At 56.8% G+C, this 27,108-nt stretch overlaps 1 protein-coding gene across 1 annotated transcript in view; it reads left to right on the top strand.

The window, feature by feature from the left end:
• The window catches only part of KDM4B (lysine demethylase 4B), a 140,656-nt gene that overhangs the window by 17,911 nt on the left and 95,637 nt on the right, over positions 1–27,108 (top strand). Inside the window, 2 exon segments of the mRNA XM_082456900.1 lie at positions 11,539–11,645; positions 22,261–22,426. Coding sequence (XP_082313026.1) covers positions 22,286–22,426 — 141 coding nt within the window. The 5' untranslated portion in view covers positions 11,539–11,645; positions 22,261–22,285.

A 27,108-nucleotide genomic window follows, 5' to 3' on the forward strand; every position in this document is an offset into this window, starting at 1 on the left:
ATTGCTGGGCCAGATGGAAGGTCCGTGTTTGACGTTTTAGGAAACTGCCAAATTGTCTTTCACAGTGGCTACACCGTGATATAATCCCACCAGCAGTGTACGAGGGTTCCAGTGTGGCTTGGCAATTTTAAATTTGAATTAGGTTGGGGACCATAATCATTTTGGTGATGGTTTAATCCCAGGATGCGCTGCCTCTCTGCCCTGAGATCAGCTCCCGTCCACCCAGATGGACCAGCCAGGGAGCTGCTGGGAATGGGACCTCTGGGAATGGAGCTGAAGGGATGGGACCTCTGGGTCCTGGCACGGCTCTCGAGGCGGCTCTGCGTCCCCTTTGTTTTTATAAAAGTGGTACATAAGTGTTGTCAGCAGAGACAGAAGCCTGTGTGAATTACAGATTTCCCCAGATCCTGCCACCCGGATAGAACCATTCTTGACATCGTGGTGAAGGCTCTCTGGTCATCGCCGTGTGTCAGGTGGAGGTCTTTCTAGTTTGTTGACTCCACACTCCCCAGCGGACACCTTCTATTTTGAAGGGTGTTGTTCAGTTGTCCCCAGGAAGGTGGTCTGCTTGGATGCTCCTACGACAGCTGGGGGCTCTCATCATCCTGGCGACAGCCCCAGCTTTTGTGCCTCCTTCTAATCTGTCACCTCCTAGTCACTGCTTTTTTTTGAAATGCCAGTTCATAGCCCTCGCCCATGTGTTACACTGGGGTGTTTGTTTTTTTTTCTTGACTTAGAACGGGGTTTCTCACCCTCAGCACTATTGATATCTCTGAGCTGGATCCTTCTGGGGATGCCGCCCCGGGCGCGGGGACGTGTGGAGCAGCCTCCCTGACCCCCACCCCTCGATGCCAGGAGCCCCTGCCCTCCCCCAGTCGTGACAAGCACAGATGTCCCCAGATCTCACCAGGTGTCCGCTGGGGGACAGACTCGCCTCTGGTTGAGAACCAGTGTTTTATTATAACCCTTTCTATATTAGGGCTATTAGCATCTTTTGCATTATACGTTTTTTCTCAGTTTCTCACTTATCTCCCGGCTTTATTTTTGATGTGTTGTTACATGGAATATTTTAAAGCTTATTGCCAAATCTGTCATTTCCTTTAAAGCGCCTGGTCTTGTGACCTGCCCAGAGAGGTCTTCCCTTCCCTGAGATTACCAAAACACTGGCCCACTTTTTTTTCCTCCTGCGTTTTTATGGGTTTTAGAAGGACCCACAGTCTGGAGGCCCCAGGCGGGGACAGAGCTGCATGTTTTCCACGCGGCTCTCCTGTAGTCTGCACAGGCTGGTGAGGCTCGTGGTTAGGACACGGATCTCGAGCTGGGCTCCCTGTTGCTAGCTGTGTGATCACTGCCCCGTGCCTCAGCTTGCTCATCTGTGAAATGGGCTGTGAGAGCAGTGCCTGCTTCCTAGGGTTTTGGGGCTGATCAGACATGCCAGGTGCTTAGAGCCGGGCCTGCACGTGGTGACCTGTGCCCCCATCATCGGCCTTTTTATCTGTTCTGGTCATCCCTGACCCTCGCGCTAGCTCCAGGGGAAGCTCCAGGCAAGCTCTAGAAGGATGACGCTGTTTGGGGAGGTCAGGGAACCTGTCCAGGGTCCCCAAGGCCTTGGGTGAGGGGCAGGGTCCTCTCTGGGATCAGAACGTGTGCACATGTGCGTCGTCCGACCCCACAAAATTACGAGGTACCTTTGCAGAGAAATAGGAAGATTATTTTGTCAATGATTATGGTTTTAAATGGTTAGTCATGGAACATTGAAGACCTGTACACACGAGTAAAGAATGGGCTGGTGTCTTGAGCGTCTGCAGGGGTGGCCTTCTGGCCGTGTGGGGAGCTTGCTGGGGTGCCACACCCCCTCCCAGGGTGCCGGTGTCCGCCCCGCTCTCTGTGTGGCGCCAGCCCCTTGCCTGGGCTGTGGGCTGGGGGACAGGTGGTGGCCTTTGCCCAGGCTGCGTCCCTGACCCCCCGAGCCTAGTAAAGACGTAGGTGGGCTGGCAGGCCCTGTTCTTGTCCACGATGTTCCAAAAGCAGGTGCTGGCATCCTCCTTGGCTCCTTGGCCTTTCACCCACGTGCTTCCTTTTTTTTTTATTTTTTCAATCCAAGTGCTTCCTTTCTCTTTTTTTTTCTTTTTGAATAAAAAATATTGGAGATGTAATTTCAGATTTCCAGAAAAGTTGCAAGAATGGCACGAAGAATTCCCAGACACCTTTCACCTGGCTCGCTCGGAGTTAACCTTTCACTGCAGCTGCTCTTGTTCCTTTTCTCTCTCTCATCCTCTCTCTCTGCGCATTTCTTCCTGAACTGTTCCACATACATGCCTCTTTACCTCTAAATACCTTAGTGGGCATCTCTTCTGAACAAGGGATTCTCTTATCAAATTATCAAAACCAGGAAGTTAATTCTCAAAATTCTCAGAGAGTCCAGGCTCACACACCGCGTTGATACGTCACGTCGCTTTTGTTTCTGTGCATCTGGATCAGTTCCTGAGTCTGTCCTTCTGGCTCGTGGCTTGGACGTTGGGAGAGTAAAGACCCGTTATCCTGTGGGGCGTCGCTCGGAGTGGGTTTGTCTGATGGTCCTCTCACGTCTGGCAGGAACATCCCAGAAGCAGTCTGGTGTCCTTCTCGGAGCATTGTCTCTGGAGCCCACTTCTGGTGGCATCAACCTGGCCCACTTGGGTAAGGGGGTGTCTTCCAGATTTCTCCACCCTGAAGTTACAATTTTACCATTTGTAATTGGTAAGTTTCTTGCGGGAGGTCCTTCGGGACCATGTAAACACCCCATTGTTCCCCCAACATTCACTGTTTGTTTGGGCAGCCATTGTTGATTCTTGCCAAGTAGGGATTGTCTAATTCCACCATTCCTTCTGCATTTATTATTTGGCTTTCTACTGTGAAGAACAGCTGTCTCTTCTTCCCCATCTGTTTATTTATATCAGCGAGGACGCATGGGTCCTTAACTGATTCAGTAGATTGTAATCCATTGCTGTCATTGTTTTCGGTTGCTCTGGTGGTCCCAGATTTATCCAGAGGTAGAGCCGCCTCCCGCTGGCTTCTTGTGTCCTTCAGGCACGTGCCCACCAGTCTCTGGGCACTTCCCTACTTTCGGGCACAGTGAGGTGTTCCAGGCCCATGCTGCGCACTCGCACCTCAGCTCCAGGCTTGACTGCTTCTCCAAGGAGCCCTGGTTCTTCTTGTGGACAGTGCATTTAGAAACCAAGATCTGGGTGTTCAGTTGCTCATTGCCAAGGGGGTGTCTTTGCCTCTGGGCCCTTTTGCCCAGGAAATAGGTGTGTAAATAAATACACATGTGCATACATTAGTGTGTCTGTGTGTACATGTATCGCACAGACACCCACGTCCATTTCTGCTTCTGCCTGTACACACTAGCGCCCACGAGGTCACACCGACACCCCCACTTCCAGCCCTTTGTTCGTGCAGGCTGCTTGCCGGCCTCCCCTTCCCTCTTGTGTAACTCTGTCTCTGTCAGTGAGAGCCCTGCGTCACCCACAGTAAAGGAAGCCCCTGGAGTAAGTCAATGTTTGCTTTATCTTTATCTCAAAGGCACATAGTTCCAAAACCATGCTTAAAAGTGACATGGCTTAGTTCTTTCTTTTCCTCTTTATTGTGGTTGTATTATGTACTTGAAATACTGTTTGGTTTGCTTCTGTTTGTGTTTCATTGTAGGATTCTTCACCCCCCACCCCCAGTTCTTGTTGATTTCATTCATTCCCTCATTCATTTAGTATGTGGGACATTAGCATGGTTCAAGGGTCAGAAAGGTGTCTGGAGAGATGCGTCATCACCCTTCCTCGCCCTCGCCCTCGCTCCTGCAGGGAATGATCTCATTAGTTTATGTCTCAGAAATGCAGAATTGTGTGTGTGTGTGTATATATATATATATATATATTTTTTTTTTTTTTTTTGACCACGCCTTGCGGCTTGTGGATCTTAGTTCCCCAATCAGGGATTGAAACCGTGCCCCCGGCAGTGAAAGCGCGGAGTCCTAACCACCGGACTGCCAGGGAAGTCCCAAGTATATTTTCTTATACATGGAAGGTGGCACAGTGGGGATCACTCTTGCACTTTTCTCTTTTCACTGCGCAGCGCGTCCTGGAAACAGCTTCATCTGGCCGTGGAGACGTGCCCGCCCTCCTGCACAGCTGCGTGGTGTCCACTGGGGGCTGCAGCACAGTTAACCCAGCCTCTCCCCTGTACGTGCATTGGGCTTGTTTTCAGTATCTTGCTGGTACAAACGGTACAGCAGTGAATGCCCTGGTGTAGAGGTATCTTCATGTTCTTGGAAGAGTATCTTCAGGGTCGATTTCTAGAAGTGGGATTGCTGGCTCAAAAGATAAGTGCCAAGATGTGTGTTAGCTTCTGGCACGTTCCCTCCTGGGGGGGCGGATGGGTTTACTCTCACTAGCACCGAGAGGGTCTGGTCCCACAGCCTCACTAGCAGGGTGTGCTGTTCTAGTGTAAACATGCTGATCTGAGCCGTGAGAGATGGGATCTCAGTGTAGTTACTTCTCTTTTTTTTTTTTTTAATTTATTTTTGGCTGCGTTGGGTCTTCATTGCTGCGCGCAGGCTTTCTCTAGTTGCGGTGAGCGGGGGCTACTCTTCATTGCGGTGCACGGGCTTCTCATTGCGGTGGCTTCTCTTGTTGCGGAGCATGGGCTCTAGGCGCGCAGGCTTCAGTAGTTGTGGCTCGCGGGCTCTAGAGCGCAGGCTCAGTAGTTGTGGCACACGGGCTTAGTTGTTCGCGACGTGTGGGATCTTCCCGGACCAGGGCTTGAACCCACATTCCCCTGCATTGACAGGCGGATTCTTAACCACTGCGCCACCAGGGTGGTCCCGGGGTCTCAGTGTAGTTTCAATGAGCATTTCTGAAATTAGGGGTGAGGTCGAGCATCATTTCATGTGTTAAAAGCCAGTTTGATATCTTTTCTGTGAATAGTCTGTTTATGCTTTTCACCCACTTTTCAGTTGGATTTTTGACGTTTCCTCATTGATTCAATTCCACCCTTACCCAGTGCTTTGAGATGCCACCCTTGTCTCCCCCCACTCCCTGATCTGTGATCCCCCAGCCCCTGGAGGAGGTCAGGCTCTAGAAAGACACGTGCACACGCTTTCCTTTCCAGCGTGCTACGTGTGCCCCACAGGACATGGTTGATCCAAAGTGTGCCCTGCAGGACATGGTTGATCGCTTCCAGGCATCTCAGGTTCTCAAAATCCAGCTGGAACCTTTCCGTCCCGGTGCTCCCGACCCTGCAGAGGCAGGTCCTGCAGAGGAGTTGGGGTGGACGGGTGGGCTGTGTGTCCAGAGCATAAAGGCCTAAGAACAGCCGGTCGAAGAAGGCGGGTATTTTTTTAAACAGAGACATTGCCAGACTGCCCTTGGGAGCGGTCCTGGGTGGCCACTGGGGGCATGTCACCAGATCTGCCTTCCTTGCCCGAGTGAAGCTCTTAAATGACAAAGCCCATGACAGCTGCCATTTACGAGGGTTTACCGTGTGCCAGGGTTTCCTTCCGGTGCTTTTGTCTGTGGCCTTGTTTAACCTCCTGCAATCCCACAGTAGGGCACGGTGACCCCCACTTGACAGATGAGGAAACCGAGGTGCAGAGGTTAGGAACTTGCCCCAAGTCACACGGCCGGCTGGGACCCCTCGGGGGCATCTGTGCTGGTCTCTGCAGCCCCGCCATGGTCTCCAGAGAATGGAGTAGGGCGTACCATGGGAAATGTGATCACAGAACTGTGTGAGGCTCTGCCACTGGGGAGCGGGCTCGGGAGGCCCCCTCTCTGGGGTTTAGCCTCTTTTTGTCCCTCACTCCATTGCTGTAACGTCGAGCGTCTTCTCAGGTGCTGGCTGGCTGTATATCTCCTGCCGGGAGGTGTCCATTCAGTTCCTTTACCCACTTGTGAATTAGGTTGTTTTTGTTGTTGTTGGCCCATAAGAGTTCTTTATTCTGGATACAAGTCCCTTTTGAGATCTAAGGTTTGCAGATATCTTCACCTATCCTGTGGGTTGTCTTTACTTTCTTGATTATGTCCTTCGAAGCACAAAGTTAGTGTATTTTTTCTTTTGTCGCTTGTGCTTTTGGTGTTGTATCTAGAAACCGTTGCCTAATCCCAGGTCACAAAGATTAATTCATGTGTTTTCTTGTAGGAGTTTTAGAGGTTTAGCTCTAACGTTTAGATATGTGAGTTAATTTTGAGTTAATTTCTGTCTGGTGTGAGATAGGGGTCCAGCTTCATTCTTTTGCACGTGGACATCCAGTTGTGCCAGCACCATTGTGGTAAAGACTGCTCTTTACCCCTTGGACAGTCTTGGCAACCTCACTGAAAACCAACTAACTTTAAATGTGCAGGTTTATTTCTGGACTGTCCACTATCGTCCATTGAGCTCTCTGTACCTCCTGAGGCCAGGACCACATTGGCTTGATCACTGCAGCTTTGTCACCCCGAGTTATTTTATATCTAGTCTCTGGGGTGGACGTTAAAGAAAAATTGATATGGTTCTTACATTTCCAGGAGATGAGATCAGAGCCTTCCTGGGGTTGGGACCCAGACAGCCCAGGGGGCCCGCCACCTCCCTACCTGAGCCATTGCCACTTCCGCAGCTGGATTTTGTTGTCTGTGAGGATACAGAGGATTTGGTGAGATATTTGTAAACGAGAGGCTCTTTTCCCAGTCTGTAAAGACTGATGAAAATGTCAGCTCTTCAGGTCTCTCAAACAGGAAGCATCTGAAACTTGTGTTCAGCAGGTTGGATCTTTAATCAGTCCTGAAACTGGATTGCAGGCTGGCGTCAACTTGCTTTTTTTTCTTTTCTTATCGGTTTGGATCTTTTTACAGCCAGACTCTCCTCTTCCAGCTAAAACCTGCTGTGCAGTGAACTTCAGAGGACGGAGATAGAGGTGGTTGTGTTTTTTGTTTGTTTTGTTTTAGTTTTCTTTTGCTTTTGATATTTTATTTTGAAATAATCTAAGAGGCATTGAAATGTTGCCGAGACGGTACAGAGAGTTCCCATGTACCTTTCAGCCACGTTCCCCTGATACTAACGCCTAACGTAACTGTGGAAGGATGACCTGAAGTAATAACAACAGATTTTATTAGGATCCCACCGGTTGTCCCTCTCGGCCCCTTTTCTGCCCAGGACCCCACCCGGGACCACACGGTGCAGGGGTCAGGCTCCTTAGGCTCCTCCGGACTGGGGTCGTGTCTCAGTCTTTCCTTGTGTGTCGTGACCTTGACCCTTCCAGAGAGCACTGGTGGGGGATTTTATAGTGTCCCTCACCTTGGCTTTGTTTCTCATGGTGACACGAAGGTTATGTATTTGAGGGAGGCTGCCCCAGGGCGATGTGCTGATATGTCTCTTTGCCTGTGGGGTCAACCTTCACCCCTCTGTTAAGGTGGCACCTGCTTGGAGTCTCCACCGGAAGGTTGCAGGTTTTTCCTCTGGGACCTCGCGACAGCACACCTGCTTCTCATAAACACTTGCCTGTCAGTTTCAGCATCTGCGGTGGATCTTTCCCGCAGCGGTGATTACTGTACAGATCTCAGGGTGCATTTATGTTGCCTTCACTCCTTCTGCATTATGATCTGGAATGTTTCGTAGGAGAGAGCTATCCCTTCTCTGCCATTTACGTTACGTTTTGAATTTCATACCAGTAAGGACCGGCACGTGTTCATGGTACTCTGTGGGTTTACAGTCGGGACCGTCACTGTTCGTCTCGTCCTCGCTTGGGTCGTCCGGTGCCCCTTCACTGCGCTCGTGTCCTCCGGGCAGTCCCCATCTTCTGTGAGCGTCGAGGGGCTCCAGCTCACCTTGGGAGCCGCGGGGAGCAGGCCGAGTTGGGCTCTGAGCCCTCCTGGATCAGATAACACACACAGGCGAGGGCTCCCTGCCTTTGTGGGCGGAAGATGCCCGTCAGCTCTCTGCCTCTCGGACCCCGGGCCCAGCTCCCGGGCCACCGTGGGCAGTGTGGGTGGTGTGGGTGGACCCATCCCGAGGGCCAGCCCTAGGTGGCCCAGAGCTGATAGGACCAGGGGCCCAGCTACCCCTGCCCGGGGTGGGGAGGCCAGGCCTGTGGGGTCCTAGAGGTGCCAGCAGCCGGTGGCAGTTCCTGGTGCCTCAGCGTGTGGAGACAGCTGGCTCTTCCCCCGTTCCTGCTGCTGCTTCCCGGCCCACCTGCCTGCCCTTTGCAGAGGGTAGAGGAGGAGGTGGAGGAGCCATCAGCGTCTGCGGGGCGGGCACCTCGGGAGAGCGACAGCATCCGATTGTCAGACGGCGCCTTTTTGAAGGAGAAATGGTCAGGGTGTGCCTCTTTGGGGTGGTGGTGTCTGAGGCCTTGGGTCGCCGCTCAGCCTGTCCCCTCGCTGCAGCTGGACGCCCCCTGCCCACCCCGAGTTCTCTTCTCAGCGCCTGGCTTTCCCAGGAACCGCAACCAGGACAGCGGCCTAGCCCTGCCAGCCTGGGCAGCAGGAGGCATCAGGGCCTTTCTGTTTTGTTTTCCTTTTAAAAAGTACATAGACTTTATTGTTTAAACAGTTGTAGATTTGTAGAGAAATTGAGAGCGCTAGGAAGAGTTCCCTACACCCCTGACCCCGACACCCAGTCTCCCATTATTCCGTTTTACATGAGGCGGGTGCGTTTGTTGCGATCAGTGAACCTTATGGGTACGTTCTCGTTGGTTAGGGTCCTACTTCCTCCAGTTTGCCTGTGTGCCCCTGGTGTCCTCTTCTGTCCCAGGACCCCGTCCAGGACCCCCGTGACATTCAGGTGTCTCGTCTCCTCGGGCTCCTCTGGGCTGTGATGGTTCCTCAGACTTGCCTTGTTCTCGATGCCCTTGACGGGTTTGAGGACTGTGGCCAGAGATTTTGTAGACTCTCCCTCAGTGGGAACTTGTCGGGTGTTTTCCTCACGGTTACCCTGGGGCGCTGGGCGCTGGGAGGAGGACCACCTGTGAAGGGCCGTCTCACCCTTCATCTCGGGGTGCCTGCCGTCAACATGACTCATCACTGCTGGTGTCGGCCTCGGTCCCCTGGCTGAGGTCGTGCTGCTCAGGTGTCTCCACTGGAAGGTCTCACCTCCCCCCTTCCCATACTGTCCTCTTTGGAAGGAAGTCACTGTGCCCAGCCCACACTTAAGGGCCCCCTGATCCCTCAGCCCCGGCTGCCCTGTGCCGAGTGGGCTGTGGCCAGGAAGGAGGCCAGGCCCCTGGTGTCTCAGGGCCTGCAGGGTGGTGACAGGCTGGCTACGGGGGGCCCTCAGTCCTTGCGGGAGCAGGGGAGGCGGGTGAGCCTAGCCCCGCATGGACATAGGTCAGGGTGGACAGAGGCCTTGCCTTGGCTGTGGCCTGAGGGCTGAGCGTTAACCTCAGCCCCAGAGCTTCCAGCCTCCTATTTTGGGGTCAGTGCTATCATCCCCCAGAGCACGAGGGCAGGAGGACCCCGCAGCCATGGGCAGCAGCAGACTGGGGTCTGTCCAGCCGAGGACCACAGGCTCGGGTGGTCTTTGCCTTGCAGCCCATGTGCTGTGCGTGGGGTGGCCCATCGTCCGTCTGGGGAGACAGTGTGCAAAGAGGTAGTGACAAGTGACCAGGGAGACATGTGACCCCATCAGATGTGAGTGGAAGTCAGGCCGGCTATTCTCAGCAGGGAGGCCTGCGGGCAGTGGGGGTGAGAAGGTCCCTCTCCTCTGTCATCGGGGAGATGTACGTGGAAGCTGCCGGATCAGTCTCCCTTTGCTGCGGTAACAGATGACCACAGACTCAGTGACTTAAAACAATGCGCGTTTATTATCTCACCGCCCTGGCGGCCAGAGGTCCGACACGGGTCTCGCTGGGCTCAGATCAAGGTGTGGGCAGGGCTGATTGATCCTCCTGGAGGCGCCAGGGAAGAATCGGTTCTCCGCCATTTCCAGCTTCTAGAGGCACCGCATCCTCGGGGGGTGGCCCCTCCCCCGTCTTCAGAGCACATCGCTCTGACCTCTGCCTCTGTCATCAGTTCTTCTCTGACTCTCACCCTCTCGCCTCCCTCTTAGAAGGACTCTGGGGATGACACTGGGCCCCCTGATAACCCGGGATCGCCTTCCATCTCAAGATCCTTAACTTGGACTTCCCGGCGGTCCAGCAGATAAGACTCCGCACTTCCAATGCAGGGGGCCCGGGTTCGATCCCTGCTCGGGAAGCTAAGATCCCACGTGCGGCGTGACCAAAAAAAAGAAGAAAAAAGATGTAAAAAAAAAAAAAAAAGATCCTTAACTTCATCCCATCTGCAGTCTCTTGCCACCAAGGAGAGCATAGTCACAGCTCCCGGGGATTAGGATGGGGACATCCTTGGGGGCCGTTGTTCCAGCAGCCACAGCCATGTGGAGACATGCCAGAGTAATCGAACCCCCGGACTTCCGCTCTCGTCGCTGTCAGGGGCTGGCGGGGCTGCGGAGTGGGGCAGGTGGCAGTGACCGAGGAGCCCTTGGGACTACACGTGGCCCCGGGCGGCTTAGCTGATCCAGAGGAAGAGGCGAATGCCCGAGGGCCGGTCATTCCACAGCTCGGTGTGGCCTTTCAGCCCAGGGGCTGGCACCTGTTAGAAGACAGTGAAATCAGTGTAGTGGGTTGTGCCCAGTAATTTAAAAAACCTGATTTCAAAAAAAAGATAGAAAAGGTCAGCACACGTTGCCTGTTGAAAGGGTGTTTGTGGGACTTGTGCTATTTAAAGCTCCTGGTGAGTTAGGGAAGGTGTGCAGGACCGAGTTCCACACCCCCAGGGCACCCCGGCTGAGCTGCCCTGCAGCCAGGTCGGCCCCCAGCAGCTAGTTCAGCTTCAGGCAGCATGTGCAAAGGCACAGGGGCAGGGAGGGTCCTGCAGACGCCGAGCCGTTAGCTCAGGTGTCCGGGAGGTAGGGGCGGGGAGCCCAGTGAGTCGGGGCAGCTGGAGCCCAGATTGTCAGAGGCCCTGGGGCCACACCCCACGTTTAGAGTCTTGTCCTGTGTCCATTCAGCGAGTGACCCTGAGCCTGGCTGTGAATGCCGTGGTGGGGACCCTGCCCCCCGTGGGGTCTCAGCTGCACGGCGCCTGCCACGCTCTGCCCTGTGCTGTCTGCCCCCCGGGGGTGTAGACGGCGGTCACCACGCGGCAGTTCCTGTCCGACTGTCCTCCTTGGAGGGGCACCTTCCCTGCCTGTGGGGGTTCGGAAGAGGCAGAACTTCTTGTAAACCTCCCAGGAGTGCCTGTACCTTAAGGTTTCCAGAAGCATCATTGGTCTGATTTGATTGTTTTTGGAGGCTCTTGCTTTCTCAGCTACTGATGTTTAGGAGCTGGGCTTAAAATGGGCCGTCACTGGAAGGCTTTAGTGGGGCAGGTGCTCATGGTTGTGGATTTTCATGTTCTTGGAAAGTGGCGAGGATTTGGAAACATCTGAACAGAGGCAGGCATCCCTGGGCTGCACGCTGCTGCTAGGAGTGTAATTTGGAGTTAAGACTTAATCAGGCCATCGTTTTAGTTAATTGTGCTTTTGTTTTGCACATTTTAGGAACCATCGCCATTGCTGGAACCTGACAGAAACCCTAACAGAAGCCAGTTATTGGACCATCTCCCTGCAACCTCGCTCCCCACTGCGTACCAGGAACCTTGCAGTAAGTACGTGTGCGGGCCCCCGGCCCCAGGGCTGCTGGTGGAGAAGGCGGCCCTGTTTGGTTCTGAGTTCCTGGGGTGTCCAGGGGCCAGATGCCCCTAGAGGAGCCTGGACCCCTCAGTGTGGTTCTGCTGGATGTGCCTTCTCTCCGCGTCCGCACTCTGGCCCCTCAGCATCTGAACACCTATCCCTCACTTCTAGAAGCCCTGAGAACCATAGTGGGTTTGGGGGGGCTCCAGGATGGCCCAGGATGAGCTGCCCTATCTGTGTCGTGTCCCTGGGCAGGACACCACTTCTGGCTTCACCGAGGGGCATATTCACCCCACCTCACACCCTGTGGGAGATGATGACCAGTCACAGGGAGAGGGGAGGGTCTTCAAAAATGGAGGGTTATTATTATTTTAATTAATTAATTAATTAATTAATTTTGGTTACATTGGGTTTTTGTTGCTGTGTGCAGGCTTTCTCTAGTTGAGGCGAGCGGGGGCTACTCTTTGTTGCGGTGCGCGGGCTTCTCATTGCGGTGACTTCTCTTCTTGCGGAGCACGGGCTCTAGGCGCGCGGGCTTCAGTAGTTGTGGCTTGCGGGCTCCAGTAGTTGTGGCGCACGGGCTTAGTTGCTCCGTGGCATGTGAGATCTTCCCAGACCAGGGTTTGAACCCGTGTCCCCTGCATTGGCAGGTGGGTTCTTAACCACTGCGTCACGAGGGAAACCCTGGAGGATTATTTTTAAATGCTTTGAAAATAATCCCATGACCCAGCTGCTTCTGGGTTTCAGCTCCAGGGTGTCCCCCTTCTCCTGGACTTTTCTAATTAACCAGGGACAGAGGGTTCACAGAGGTGGCCTCTGGAGGTGGCCCAAGGGGGGTCACTGGTAAGAAAAGAGGGAGCAGCCTGAGCCCCTAGTGGCTGGCACCCACGGGCAGGGGCACCCGGGTGGAGGGGCGTTCAGCGTGGGACGAGCAGTTCCCGTGCTCCTGGCCACAGCGAGGAAAGCTGGCTGAGCGAGAAAGGCTCGTGTTCAGTGTTGACCTTGGACGAAGCCTCCTCCCAAGGCCACGTGGCTAATGAGGGCTCAGTGTGGACTAGAATGTGGCCTTGTCTGTTCTGCCACGATTTAGGAACCCAGGAATTGGGCCGTGGAGCTCAGGTTCCCCTTTACAAGCGGTGGAGTGCAGGTTTTGTTCTTTAAAGGGGAGATTTCAGGCATCTGGGGCTGGGGCCGGCAAACTGCGGCCCGAGGAACACTCGGCCCACTCGGCCCACTCGGCCCACTCGGCCCATTGTGTATTCTTGTAAATAAAGCCTTATCGGCGCACAGCTGCTTCTGTTCACTCGCGCCTTCCTCCTCACGGTGGTGGAATTGCGTGGTTGTGACAGAGGCCGCGTGCCTGCAAAGCTGCAAACGTTTACTGTGTGGTCCTGCACAGAGAAGGTGGGCCGTCCCCAGTCCCTGCCAGCTTGTCACTGTCTGGGGCTGGGTGGACCAGGCCCTCGTCGACTGGTTTAGAAATGGTCAGTTCTGACTGTGTGTCCCAGAGCGTTGCTTTACCCTTAAAGCTCACGCTTTCTTACAAGACAGTCAAGTCCCTGAAACTCGGTTATCCTCTTTGTATCCCCATCTGCACGACACATTCTGCGTACGTAGCTCGCCCTGTGCGGTTAACTTTTTAGTAATCCCTCACAAGGATGCTAATCATCTCCCTCTATCAACCCATTTTATAGCTGGAGAAACTGAGCGCCAGCCCTGGAAGGTGTGAGAATGTTCTGGGGTGGGGGAAGAGTGGGAGACAGAAATGAGTGAGGTCACGGGCACCTTCCCCAAAAGGCCTCGGGCGTTCGCGGAGATCAGAGTGCTCGTGACAAACGGGACAGGTTGACTGTGGTCTGGCAGGTCCCAAACAGGCTGCCTTGGACTTCAAAAAAATTAAGTTTTATAGAGATGTAATTACATGCCATAATGGTCACACCTCAAAGTATACAATTCAGGGAATTCCCTGGTGGTCCAGTGGTTAGGACTCCGCACTTTCAATGCCATGGGCACAGGTTCAATCCCTGGTCAGGGAACTAAGATCTCACAAGCCGCACAGTGGAGTGGACAAATTAATTAATTAAAATAAAGTATGCAATTTAGTGGTTTTGAGTACGTTCACAGAGCTGTGCCGCCACCCCACCATCTAACTCCATCTCACTCCAGAACATCGTTATCAACTCCCCAAAACCACTGTACATTAAGCAGGCACTCCCTCTCGCTCCCTCAGTCCCTGACAACCAGGAATCCACTCTCTGTGTCTGTGGATCGGCCTGTTCTGGACGTTTCCCATCATTGGAATCACACCCTGTGTGTCCTCCTCCGTCTGGCTTCTCTCACTGAGCATCGTGTCTCAGGCTCCATGCACGTTGCAGCGAGTGTCAGTGCTTCTCTCCTTTTCATGGCTGAGTGATGTGCCCGTGTGTGGAGGGACCACATTTGGTGTATCTGTCGTCCTTTGATGGGCGCTCGTGTTTTTTCTGCTTTTGGGGTTTTATGAATGATGCTGCTGTGAACGTTCAGGTGTCTTGGTGGACGTGTGTTTTTGTTTCCCTTGGGTCGACACCTAGGGGTGAGCTGGCTGGGTCAGATGGTGGCTCCATGCTTCTCCTTTCACGCTCCTGGCCGCCGTGGTTGGGTTCCTGTGAGTGTGAAGAAGCCTCTCCCAGCAGGTCCCGCTCCACCCTGTCTCGTTAGGAGCAGGATCTGAGCTGGAGACACGAGGCTTCAGTTCCAAGCAGAATAGCTCCACGCGGGAGGGAGAGTGCAGGCCGCCCCAGGCCGTGGGTGGGCTTCTCACCCAGCCTTCTTCCTGCCCCCCGCCCTCCCGGTTCTTTGCTTTTTCGCTCATTTACTTCATTGTAAGGATTTCTTCCTCCTCAACATATTGCTTGGCCTGTTTTTTCAGGTCTGGTAGCTTTTTCCTGCCTTTTTTTTTTTTTTTTTTTTGTGAAAAAAGCACCCAGTTTCGCATCTGTGGGCACAGACAGGTGACGTCTCCAGGCTAATAAAAGATGCCCCTGTCATGGGCTGTGGGCGGCCCCGCCGTGGGCACTTCCTCCGGGAGGGTTGTGACAGAGAGAGCTTTTTTTCTTTAAAGTTCAAAGGTATACGAAAGATCAAGAGAAGAAGGTGGCCTTAGCGCCGGTTTTTAGGAGGAGAGGCGTGATAAACGTTCTTCATTTGCCTCCGTCTGTTTTGAGCAAGGCCCCCGACCACGGGGGACATGTTGCTATTTATGCATTCGTTTTCTTTCTGCAGTTTGGGGGGTACCTAGGTGGAAGGATTGGGTGTTGAACCAGGACACTGTCATTTTAGAGTCACGCGAGGTTGTGACTCAGACCACGATATTCACGGGACTTTGCCCCGCGTGGCTTCTTGAGGCTTCCGTGGCCAGCGCTGTTGGCCCTGCAGCATCTTCCGAAAGCGTGGCCCCGATCGTCGCGTGGCCCTGATCGTCGCGGTCCCCAGGTGTCGCACGCTTGCTCTGGGATTAGCGAAGGGGCTCTGGCAATGTGGGGGGATGGGGCTGAGCCGGGCCCCTGGGGATTCCCAGGGCCTGCCCTTCCCACGCTCAGGCCTCCTGGGGATGGGGCTCCCGGCGGCTCCCCAGGCCATCATGCAACCCAGCTTGCGGTTCACGCCTCCTGGCTCCTCCCCACAGCTCGGCCGAGTGTCTTGGGGGCTGACGAGGTGTGAGCCTCTTAACCTGGGAGTCAGCCGTGGGAGCACTGGCACCAAGGTGAAGATGCAGGCCAAGGTCGTCTGGGGCGCGAGCGGCCGGAAGGGGCTCCCTCGGCATCACTGGGGCCTCTGGCTGTGCCCATGAGGCAGCTCTGCGGCCAGAGGGTGGCTCCAGGCTCCGTGCTCTGGGGCGCTGTGCACGTCTGAGTCGTGGGGAGGACGCGGGGGTCATGTTGCAGCCCACTGGGTATCGCTTGGTCCCCTTCGTCCTCTTCTCGAAACTGTGCTTTTGTCTGAGCGAGTAGGCAGATGTGCTTGTCTTTCCAGGACGCATCTCACAGCAGCGGTCCCCGGTGGGAGGGGCATGGTGACTGTTACTTATCTCTTTGTGTGATGGGTTTTTCACGTGGCTTTTGAGGCAGAGGGAATAGCGCTCCTCGAGGTGCCCACGCCCTAATTGTGGAACCTGTGCAGATGCTCCCTGGCACGAGAGGGACTCTGCAGCTGGGACGAAGCTAAAGATCTGGAGATGGGGGCTCACCCTGGATTAGCCAGGCGGTCCAGTGTCGTCACAGGGTCCTGAGAGGGAGGCAGGGAGGTCAGAGTCAGAGAAGGGGACGTGGTGATGGAAGCATGGTCAGAGAAGAGACGCAGAGACCGGAGATGCTGTGAGGATGCAGGAGGGGCCTCGAGCCAGGGATGCGGTGCCTCTAGAAGCTGGAAAAGGCAGGAAACCTCCAGAAAGAGCACAGCCCACTTGAGATCCGGGAGATGCTGTGAGTATGCAGAAAGGGGCCTCGAGCCAGGGATGCGGTGCCTCTAGAAACTGGAAAAGGCAGGAAACCTCCAGAAAGAGCACAGCCCAGTTGAGATCCGGGAGGGACTCCTGGCCTCCAGAACTCGAAGATAAAGTTGTGCTGTTTCAGCCACTAGGTTTGTGGAGATTCGTTCGGCAGCCGTAGGGAACGAACGTGCATGGCTGCGGGCGATTCTTCCTTTGTGCCTTTCGGAGTTGGCGTCGCTCAGATCAGTGTTAGGGTGGTCCTGGCCTTGTGCGCGGGGCTACCCATCCGCCGCCACTCCATGCCCACACAGCCCCGTCCGGCCAAGCTGCCTGCCTCACGTCTCTTGACCGCACATTTCTCAGTTGGCCCTTCTGACCTTGGCCTCCCGCCTTCCTGGCTCTGGGCTCTCTGCCTGCTTTGTCCCTCTCGTCACTGTGGCTGTTTGAGTCCAGCCAGTTCCGTGGGGTAGAGCCAGATCAAGGCTGGCATCCTTGTGACTTCGTGGGCTGCTCCTGGAGCCTGTGCTCTCCCCGGCCCGGGCTCTCCTGCTCCGTGGGGCCAGCACGAGGACCCCCCCCAACGCTGATCTGGCTCCACAGGCCAGGGGCCGGGGGGGGCAAGGGTTTCTCTGACACTGGGGCTGGCGGGTACGGTGGGGCAGCACCAGTTGCCCTGAGCGCCCCCTGGGCTTCAGGCTCTGTGTGATCAGGGAGCATGCCCAGCTTGCAGGGGACCTGGGACGTACGGGGCGCTCCCAGCAGAGAAGGATGACGTGGAGGACGTTCTACCGCCAGGCTTTTCCCTGTATGAGGGCACCTGGTGAGCTGCTCTCGGGACACGGTGATGGAGTGCCAGGCCCACACCCGGGGGCGGGGGCTTCCGTGCTGCCTTCACGGTGGGTTTCCTCTTGAGTCTTGGTGGAGGGGTGCTGGCTCCTCCTGGGGCCTGAGCCCACTCAGGGGCCCCTCAGTCATCGTCTCCTGTTGGGAACTGGGCTGTGGTGGCAGGAACTGGGCCGAGATGGGAGCAGGGCCTGGGGCTGGCTGGGAGTCACGGGGAGGCTTGGGGCTTCACCTGATGGCAGGTGGAGGGGAGGGCCCGGGAGGAGAGAGCTGGGGGAGAGACACCCCCCGGGGCTGGGGCACAGGCCCCGCCGAGAAGAACTGGGGGCACCTCGTGCTCAGAGAGCCCCCGAATCCTTTTCAAAAACAGTGCACCCCTCAGAGTGAAGCTTTTAGTAGGGTGACATTTTTTTCAGAGGACGTACCTTCCCGCATATTGAACACTGTATTCTTGTCAAAACCCCAGAGTTGCAGATTCCAGCCATCCAGTTTCTGGAAAACATCTGCCATTGGGCCTCAGAAACCCTTAGTCCCCAGAGCCCCCCAGTCAGGAAGATGAGGCTGCCTGTTGGGGAGATGGCGTCCCCTACTAGTCATCTTATTTCTGCATTCTGGCTCACCGACGGACAGACAGAGTGCACCTGGCTGTGGGAGACCCACGCCTTGGGGCGTCTCTCACCCGCCCTCTCCTGAGGCTCTCAGGCTCAGCGCACCCCGCTCTGTCGGGCTCCTGGCGGGGGGGCATCAGCCCCAGGCCGGAGTCCAGATCTGGAGAGACTTCTGCCCCCGAGAGGGGCAGCTGTCAGGGTGGGGCGGGAAAGACCCCCCACCTGGTCACCGTGCTGCAGCGCAGGTCAAGTGGTAGCCAGAGCGTCCCCCACGGCCCAGCCCGTGAGTCCCCCAGTTTGAAGGCCACTGGGGGAGGTGCTGGTGCAGCAGCCCAGGAGGGCTTCTCTGGGCTGGACTCACTCGTTGGGGCCCAGAGAGTGGGTGGACCCCTCCTGTCACCTGTCTCTGGGTGAGGAGGAGCCGTCCAGGACAGCTGGGGAACCGCCCCTCCACGCGTGATCGCGCTCATCGGGCCCAGGCGGCGGGCTGCAAGGGCTGGGCGAGCATCAGGCCAGGAAGGCCAAGGCGTGCAGCGTCTCCCCGAACACAGCACTTAAGAGAAATCACCGCTTTATTGAGAGGTAATTCACAAAGCAGACAGTTCCATCCATTTAGAATGTGTAATTCAGTGGTTGCAGCCTATAGGCATGCCTGCTCTCAGCCTCAGAATCAGGAGCGGGAAGAAAGGGACGCTAGCTTTCCTGATAGAGGCTTCAAGGGCTGGGCCGGGCGGGGCGGGGACAGGGACCCACCAAGTGTCTCTGGAGGCCGCACTTCCTGTTAGAGAAGGAAGGAACCCAGCAGACGCTTCCTCCGTGGCCGGGCTGCGGGGTGTCCTCCGTCTCTCGTGGGGTGGGGCTTGGCTCTGGGGCAGCCCTTCTGCGGGCTGAAGGCTCCAGGCGCCCACCCTGCCAGGCAGCCAGAGGTTTTGTTTATTTATTATTTTTTTTTGGCAAGTGCAGAACTTTCTTCTTTCCCTCTCCCCTACCCTAATCTCTGTTTCTTTTCTGGGGGTAGCAGCTGTATTGAGATAGAATCCACCCGCCAGCCAGTTCTCTCACTTACAGCACACGATTCCAAAGTTCTTAGCGAATTCAGAGTCCTGCAGCCTTCACCACAATCAACTTTGGAACATTTCCATCACTCCATAAAGGAACCCAGACCTCTTAGCCTACGGTGGCCTCCTGGGCCTGGCTTCTCTCGCTGAGCATCGTGTTCCCAGGGTCCATCCACGTTGTAGCGAGTGTCGGTGCTTCTCTCCCTTTCGTGGCTGAGTGATGTTCCCGTGTGTGGAGGGACCGGTTTGTGTACCATCGTCTGTTGATGGGCACTCGGGTTGTTTCCACCTTTTGGCTATTGTGAATCATGCTGCTGTGAACATTTGCATACAAGTTTTTGTGTGGACATAGGTTTTCATTTCTCTTGGGTGTATACCTAGGGGTGGGATTGCTGGCTTGTGTGGTCAGTTCCACGTTTAACTTTTTGGGGGGCTGCCCCATGTTACGTTCCCACCAGCTGGGAGTCAGGGTTCCAGTTTCTCAACAACACTTGCTGTTATCTGCTTTTTCACTCTAGCCGCCCCAGTTGGGGGAGGTGTGTGTCACTCTAGTTATATTTGCGTTCCTCTGATGGCTGATCACCTCAAGCATCTTTTCATGTGCTTACTGGCCGTTTGAGTCTCCTCTTCGGAGAAATGTCGATTCAAGTCGTTGGCCCACTTTTTAATTGTGCTGCTTGTCTTTTTACGATGAAGTTGTTAGAACCTCGCATTTTGGGCGTGGCACTGTCTGGTAAAGAGCACATTCCTTTTGTTATTTTTTAAGTATGTGCACGTCTGATTTTTATTTGCCCTCCTTCAAAAAACGTGTCAAGGGTTATGGACTGTTGGGATTATAAACCATTTTAATTTTCTTCTTTATATTTACCTACTAAAAACTTTACTGCAACCGGCACGAATAAGACAAAAAAAAAAAAAAAAAGAAAACCGCACATGATCCACTGCTGAGCTGAATCTGGATGACAGCGGTGGTTGGAGAAGCATATCTTGCCAGGTGCAGTGCAGGAAACTCTACCTGCTGTCATATCACCTGCTTGCTCCCCCTGCCCCCCATGGAAAAAGCGCTCCTGCGGTTATGTTTAATGGGCGAGAGAACTCGTGTGGGCAGGACCCCGGGGCTGCCCCCACTCTGCCCAGGACAGGCTGGTCTTGGGGGGAGACGGGTGTCCTGCCCCACCTCACTTCCCACCAACAGTGCCGTGTGGGAGGGCAGGCGGCAGCGTCCGTGGCAGGGTGGGCTCCTCTCGTGGTGACACAGCTGGCCTTGGGGGGAGCCTGTGTCCTCCTCCCCTGCTGGGACCGGCCTGGCCAAGGGGAGAGTTGCTGGTGCGGGGGGTCCTGGCGCCCGTCACCCACAGCGGGTGGCGGTGTGTTGGGAAACTGGGGTGGTCGCAGCAGAGCCGGGCTTCCAGGGACGCGACGCCCCTTCGTGAACTGTGCAGAGTGGGCACACCACCCACATAAAATGTGGAGAACAGGGCCGGGGCTGTTACGCACTGATGTGTCTGCCGCTTCCGAATCTGGGCACCATCCGTGGCGGGCTGCAGAGCAGGCCTCTGGCCCTTGGCCCGGCCGTCGGGGGCTTGGGACGAGGGGCTGAGACCTGGGTGACCGTGTTTCGGCTGCAGGCCTCAGAGGACGGATTTGATGGCCATGCAAGATGGGTGGGCGGCAGGGACCCCCTCTGCCGGGAGCCCGCTGCTCTGTGTGGGCAGGGGCGGTGGGTGCAGGGAATCTGGGCAGGTGGGGATGTGGGGTTGACAGGTGGGGCGGCTCGGGTGGCGGGCACACGAGGAAGGCCGGCGAGCGATGGCTGCGGCCGGTCGTCTGTCCTGTCCCGGGTCCCTGCCCTGGGAGGCCTCCCTCCCTACGCCCCTGTGCCTCCCTCCACAGCCCTTAGCCCGGCTCAGGTCCACACCCATGTTCCCAGATCATCGGGGTCGGGCCTGTCCCCCCGGGGCCTTGAGCTCCCTCAGGACAGCGGAGACCCCGGGTGAGCCCTGTGTGGCCGGGTCTGGGCTGGAGAGGAGAGGGCAGCTGGCTTCTGAGGGCTCAGGTGGGGAGTCAGGCGCCGGGCCCCGACTGTGGGGTGGGGAGCAGGCGGGGGACGGCATGGTGGTCCGTCCTGAGGGCTGGTCAGCCTGGCCGCGGCCTGGGCCCTCTGGTGCCTGCTGGTCTGCAGGGGGGTTTGTGATGACCCTTCCCCTTTATAAACCCGTGTGACCTCGGTGGTTCCCTGTGATCCCCCTCAGAGCTGTTGTCACACGGTCCCGGGCACCCGTGGCCTGCCTTGTGGACCGCAGCTTCGGCTGCCCTGCAAGGAGGAGCGACAGAGGCTCCTGTGCACACAGGGCGGAGGGGCCCAGGGGTCCCAGCCTGGATGCAGTGGTGACCCCGTGTGTGCCAGGACCTCCGGGGTCCTCAGCAGTCCAGCCGTGAGTGTGGCCTTCAGAGCGCAGCCTTAGCTGCCGACCCGCTGCCCTGTGCGCCCAGGCATGGGGTGGTTGAGGGCAGGACCTGGACCTGGTCTGGTATCCGCCTGGGCCTCCAGGTCTGTCCCAGGGAGCTGCCCGCCTCGGCTCCCGTTCCCGGGCTCGTGCTGCCCTCTAGCGCCCGCCAGGGGAGTGCCTTTGGGGAGCCAGTGGCCGCGTCTTGGGGACATGGACCCCCCCCCGCCCCACTCTCTACTTCCCAGACTGGCGGGCTTCCTGCCTTTCTCACTCCCCAGCTTACTTTGGGGTGGGGGGAGGTGGAATAGGTTAATTGTCCTCCAAGTTCTGGGTCTGCGTGCACTTGGGTTCTGACCTCTTTCCAGTCCCGGAGGGAGTCTGGTCTTCTCTTGTCCTAGCAGGGACCCTTCCCCAGAGTCTGTCCCCCAAGCCTCTTCCTCTTTGGGGTGGGTCAGCAGCCACCCCGCTGGGCTCCCCTAACTCTCGTAACTCTCGGGACAGGCAGGGGCCTCTCCAGCCTGCAGCCTTGTCCCCTAGAGGAGCCCAATCCCCGCCCCGCTCTGTGCCCCGCTCTGTGCTGGATCGGCCAGGCGTAGCTATAGCCCAGGGCGACGCGGCGGGAAACGGGCCTCCTGCTCTCCTGGTTCCAGGTCCTGGCCTCGGGCAGCCCGTGGGTCATTGGGGCCTGGGTTCGCTGACAGCAGCCAGGCCAGTGCTGGAGGGACCCACACACTGCTCCCCTGCTCGCGGCGGCCCGCCCGAGGAGGGGTTCCCTGCTAGTGAAACACACAGGGCCTCACTCACCTTCCCAGCCCCTCCCGTGCTGCTGCCTCTGGATTCCAGCTGTGAGGTCAATGCCAGTGAATCTGGATGAGGCCCTGATAAGAAAAGGTTTTATTTCCGAGGCCCCTTGTTTGAAATGGGTGCTCTGGCCTCCAGCATCGCATGGGCTCTTAGAACGGGCCACCTCTGTTGGTAATTCGTTGCAGTCATGTGGTCTTTTGTGCCAGAGTGAGTGATGAAGTGGCCCCCAGGCTCCCCTTGGCCCTGCTCAGCTGCGCGGCCTCTGTCCTCGGGCCGGGTGGTTTGGGTGCCTCCTGGGGAGAAGGGAACCGGCCCGTGGCGGTGATGGCGGTGCTGACGCTCTCTTGTCTCCCTTGCAGGTGTGGCCGTCTCTCCGCTGCAGCCATGGGGTCCGAGGATCACGGGGCCCAGAACCCGAGTTGTAAAATCATGACGTTTCGCCCAACCATGGAGGAGTTTAAGGACTTCAACAGATACGTGGCCTACATCGAGTCCCAGGGGGCCCACCGGGCGGGCCTGGCCAAGGTGGGTGATGCCCCAGGCCCCCGTGCAGCTCTCCCCGGCCCCTGCCCTGTGCCCACCCAGGGGCAAGCGGCCCGAGAGGCACCCATTAATCTGCTCATTGAGCCCATCTGACCTAATTTATCCATGAACGTATGTTCTTTCCCCAAGTCAGGCACAGTTCTGGGCACCGGGGTCCCCGAGGGTGCTGATGCTGGGTGGGACACAGAGCATCACGGTGGGACCAGCAGCCGTCTCACCCCATCAGGGGGGTCCCAGGAGAGTCGGTGCCGGGGAGGGCTTACTTTTTGCCTTTATATTCCTACTTAAACACATTTGTTTTGAGACTGTAACGCACGTGTGAAGCGAGTTCAAGCATTGCGACAGGGTAGGAGGGAGAATGAGTGCCCCCTCCACCCACCCTGACCCCGGCTCCTCTGCCTGGAGCGGCACGGCACTGATTCCTCGTGTCTCTTTGCACGGAGCATCAGACACGGACGTGCACGCGCGTGTGTGCGTGTGTGAACACCGGCAGATAGCATGCCTGCCCACGCCTCTTCCGTGCGGGGAACAGACCTTGGGGACGGGTGCCGAGTTTCTTCATGTGCACGTGAACCTGTGTGTGTGAGGGTCTGCTCACCACATAATCTGGGAGATTCGTCACCTGATTTGGGTTCTTCTAGTTGCTTCCTGTATGACCGGCACTTTATCTAATACCCAGCCCTCTATTATTTAAGCTGGGGGTCGCTAAGCCTTTTCTGCAAAGAGCCAGACAGTAAATAATTTCAGCTTCTTGGGCTGGACTGTCTGTGGCCACCACTCAGCTCTGCGGCCGGGGATGACCCACAGCCCCACAAGCATGGCTGTGCGCACATGAAGCCTGATTTATAGACACCGACATGTGCATTTCGTAGAATTTTCACCTGTCCTGAAACAGTCTTCATTTGTTATTTTCCCTCAACCATTTAAAAATTTTAAAAAAAGGGACCTCCCTGGCGGTCTAGTGGTTAGGACTCTGCGCTCTCACTGCCGAGGGCCTGGGTTCGATCCCTGGTCGGGGAACTAGGATCCCACACGCCGCGTGGGGTGGCCAATAAATAAATAGGTAAATAAGTAAAATTTTAAAAAGTAAAAAAGAATTTAAAAAAATTTTTTCAAAAAATGAAAAAAAATTAAAAACAGAAAGAATGCCGGCGTCAGCTCAGTGGCTGGACGGAAGCAGGTGGTGGGTGGTATTGGGCCGCGGGTCACGGTGTCTGCAGCGAGGGGACAGGTGTGCTGGCCTTCCTCTGCCCACCTCCCCTGCCGGGTTTGGCTGGCTGTGTGCCATCCATGCCTTTAATCTCAGCCGTGCGGATGAGGAGAGAGGTGGGCCTGCGACATCTTCCCTCCTCTCCCCTCCCCTTGGTTTTTGTTCCTGGGGCCCTATGACAGCACACACCCAGCAGAACCTTCTCATCGGGGTCTCTGGCTCTGGAAGCCCCGGGCCTGGGTTCTTGCAGGTTCGGAGCCTCCGTCTGGGCTGGACCGATTGGCTGGGGTCGGTTGTCAGGTGCCCCTTTCCCTCAGGTGCCCCAGCTGGGGGCAGTGGGGGGGACTCTGAGGCCTGGTGCCCGTGGGGCTGGGCATGGGGGGCCCCCCTTCATCTGGAATGTGTCCTGTCCCTCACCTCGTTCCGCGTTTGCCGGGATGCAGCGCCAGTTCTGTTTTTAGATCCAAGTTGTCCCCTGTGCCAGGAATCTTGGTAACCTCGTGGAGTGCTCCGTTGGCAGCACCTGGCACTTCCCCCGACCCCTCTCCTCTCCTTCCTCCTCTGTCATCTCCGGCTCCGGCTTCCGGGCTGTTTCCAGCACCTTCTGTCCCGGGGCTGCTTTGGGTGCAGCCTCGTGTGGCGTGACCGAGTCTCCCCTGCACATCCTCACCCCGGCTCTGCTCCTTCCCTTTTCTTCTCCTTTGCCGGCTCCTGCCTTTCCTTTGAGCCCCATGCCTCTGCTTAAGCCTTTAATTCCCGTGGACCAGTTTTCTGCTAACTTACTTGAATCGACAGGAAACCGTTTGGATTGGATGTTTTTGTGAGACAGATGTTTTCAGGGCTCATTTTCCCTCTGCCCTTTGTTTTTTTTTTTGGCTGCGTTGGGTCTTCATTGCTGCGCGCGGGCTTTCTCTAGTTGTGGTGAGTGGGGGCTACTCTTCGCTGAGGTGTGCGGGCTTCTCGTTGCGGTGGCTCCTCTTATTGCGGAGCACAGGCATGTGGGCTTCAGTAGTTGTGGTTCGTGGGCTCAGTAGTTGTGGCGCACGGGCTTAGTTGCTCCGCGGCATGTGGGATCTTCCTGGACCAGGGCTCGAACCCATGTCCCCTGCATTGGCAGGCGGATTCTTAACCACTGCACCACCAGGGAAGTCTCCCTCTGCCCTTTGTTTGCATGTTCCTTTCCACTCTTCTTAAGTGGTATTTTTTTTGCTGTTTTCTCTCTGGCAAGGGCAGTTCTCTCTGGAAGGGCACGGTGAGGGCGGGCACGGGCTGCTGGGAGCAGCTCCCCCGCTGTCGCTGAGAGATCCTGTGGGGACAGTCACGCCGACACACACGCGTGCACCCGCATCCCTGCTCCCGTCAGGCAGGGACGGCGTGCAGGTGCCTCTAGCCCCTTGGGGCCTCCCTGCAACTGAGGGGACAGACGGATCCAGGGAGGCACGTGCCACGGCCCTTGGTGCCCCCACTTCCTTCTGACACGGGCCGTCAGCCCTGAGGGCTGCCAGCCTCTTTGGAGAAGGGACACAGCGTCCTGCTGGCCTGAACGAGCTCTGTAGTCGCTGGGGTCCCCCTCACCCTGGTCTCATCAGCCTTGACTACCCTTCTGTGTGTGTGTGTGTGGTGTTGAGGTTTCTTTTTCCATCAAAGCTACATTTGATGGCCCCCCGACAAAAGCTCTGTCAGGCCCAGGGCAGCTAGGTCGGGGTGGGCACTCACCAGGCACAGCTGGGCCGAGGCCCGGAGCTCAGGGGGCTCTGGGTACAGGGACCCCCACCCTGGGGCCATCGGGGTGGCGGGTCACATTCCTCACCCACCCTGAGTGTGCTCTGGGACCAGTGTCCAGCTGGACTCCTTCCCCCTCGGGCTGCTTGGGAGGGGCTGCGGGGGGGGGAGGGAGCCAGGAAGGGGCATGGCTTGGGGTCCTGGGGGGCGGGGTCAAGGGGCATCAGTTCCCTCAGTGCCCTGCTGCCAGGCGGTGCCCTGGCTCTTCTTAGCCTCCAGGCCTGCTGCCAGCAGAATGGCTTTGGGTCCAGCTGGTTCTGGGGGGCAGAGGCTGGCCCCTCACTTCCTCCCCTCTCGAAGGGTCTCCCACACCTGCCCCAGCTGCCCAGCGCTCCCAGCTTGGCCACCTGCCTGGTGTCACGCCGTTCCCTTGGGTGTGTGGCCTCTCCGTCCTCCTGGCCTTGGCTGAGCCTTGCCCCCCAGGAGCTTCGAGTCAGGGTCCGTCCAGGGCCACGCAGTCGGGGTGCTCACGGGCCTGTAGGGGACGTCTTTCAGGTGGCCTCTGCTTGGAGAGCCTCCTTTCAAATCCTGCTCTGCAGAGACTTGAGGGTGTTAGGCCGTGGTGCTTTGCTGAGGGATTTTTCCAGAAGCTTCGGGTTCCAGACCAGTGACCTTCTGTTCATGCGCCTTTCCAGAACCCGCTTAGCATGTGCCTGCGAAAGTGCCGTTCACACGTGTGAGCCAGGTGTCGGGAGCGTCTGCCGGCTCCTCCCCAGTGTCCAGATGTCACACAGCAGAGCCCGTGGGGGCAGGGCTGAGCCCGAGGCTCTCCCCTGAGAGCGGAGGGCTGAGGAGTGGTCCGTTCACCCCGCAGCCTGGTTAGGGAGGCGATTCTCCAAGAGACTTGGGGCGGGGGAGCCGGTCCAGGGTCACTGCGCTTTCCCCCAGGAGGAAACTCAGGCTTTTCTGCAGCGAGGAGGCGTCAGCCACGTAGTTAAAGAGCAGCTCGGGGTCCCAGATCCCTCACCCCACAACCCGTTTCCCTGCAAGAACATCCCGTATCCTGGAGGCGTGGGCCCTCTTCTCCTTTTCTTTTTTTTTTTTTTTTTTAAATATTTATTTATTTATTTGGTTGTGCCGGGTCTTAGTTGCGGCAGGCGGGCTCCTTAGTTGTGGCGTGTGAACTCTTAGTTGCAGCATGCGTGTGGGCTCTTAGTTCCCCGATCAGGGATTGAACCCAGGCCCCCTATGTTGGGAGCGTGGAGTCTTAACCACTGTGCCACCAGGGAAGTCCCCCTCTCTTCTTTTTATTTTTTGCATTTCTAGCCTTGAGTGTTTTAGTTCATCACCTGACTCCTCAGATTTCTCACTGGGAATCTAACAAAACCGTCGACCGGCAGGCTGAGCCCAGCACCCTGTTGTCACGCCAGGCACCCGTGGCATTGTGACTGAAGAGCTGTGTCTTCCGGGAGGGGGCTCGTCCCCATTTAACTCTAAATAAGGGTCCTGCTGGCACTGCTGACATGGGGGCCGGGTCACCCTCTGGGGGCCCGTCCTGGGCGCTGTGGGGTGTGGAGCAGCCTCCCTGCCCCCACCCCCTCGATGCCAGGAGCCCCCCCAGTCCTGACAACCACAGATGTCCCCAGACATGGCCCAGTGTCCCCCGTGGGGCGGGACTGCCCGGGTGAGGAGCGCTGACTTCCTCATCGTCGCGGCTGTCGTTGTTACTGAT

The sequence above is a fragment of the Balaenoptera physalus genome, assembly GCF_965194825.1.
Source record: "Balaenoptera physalus genome assembly, chromosome: 3".
Classification (NCBI taxonomy): domain Eukaryota; kingdom Metazoa; phylum Chordata; class Mammalia; order Artiodactyla; family Balaenopteridae; genus Balaenoptera; species Balaenoptera physalus.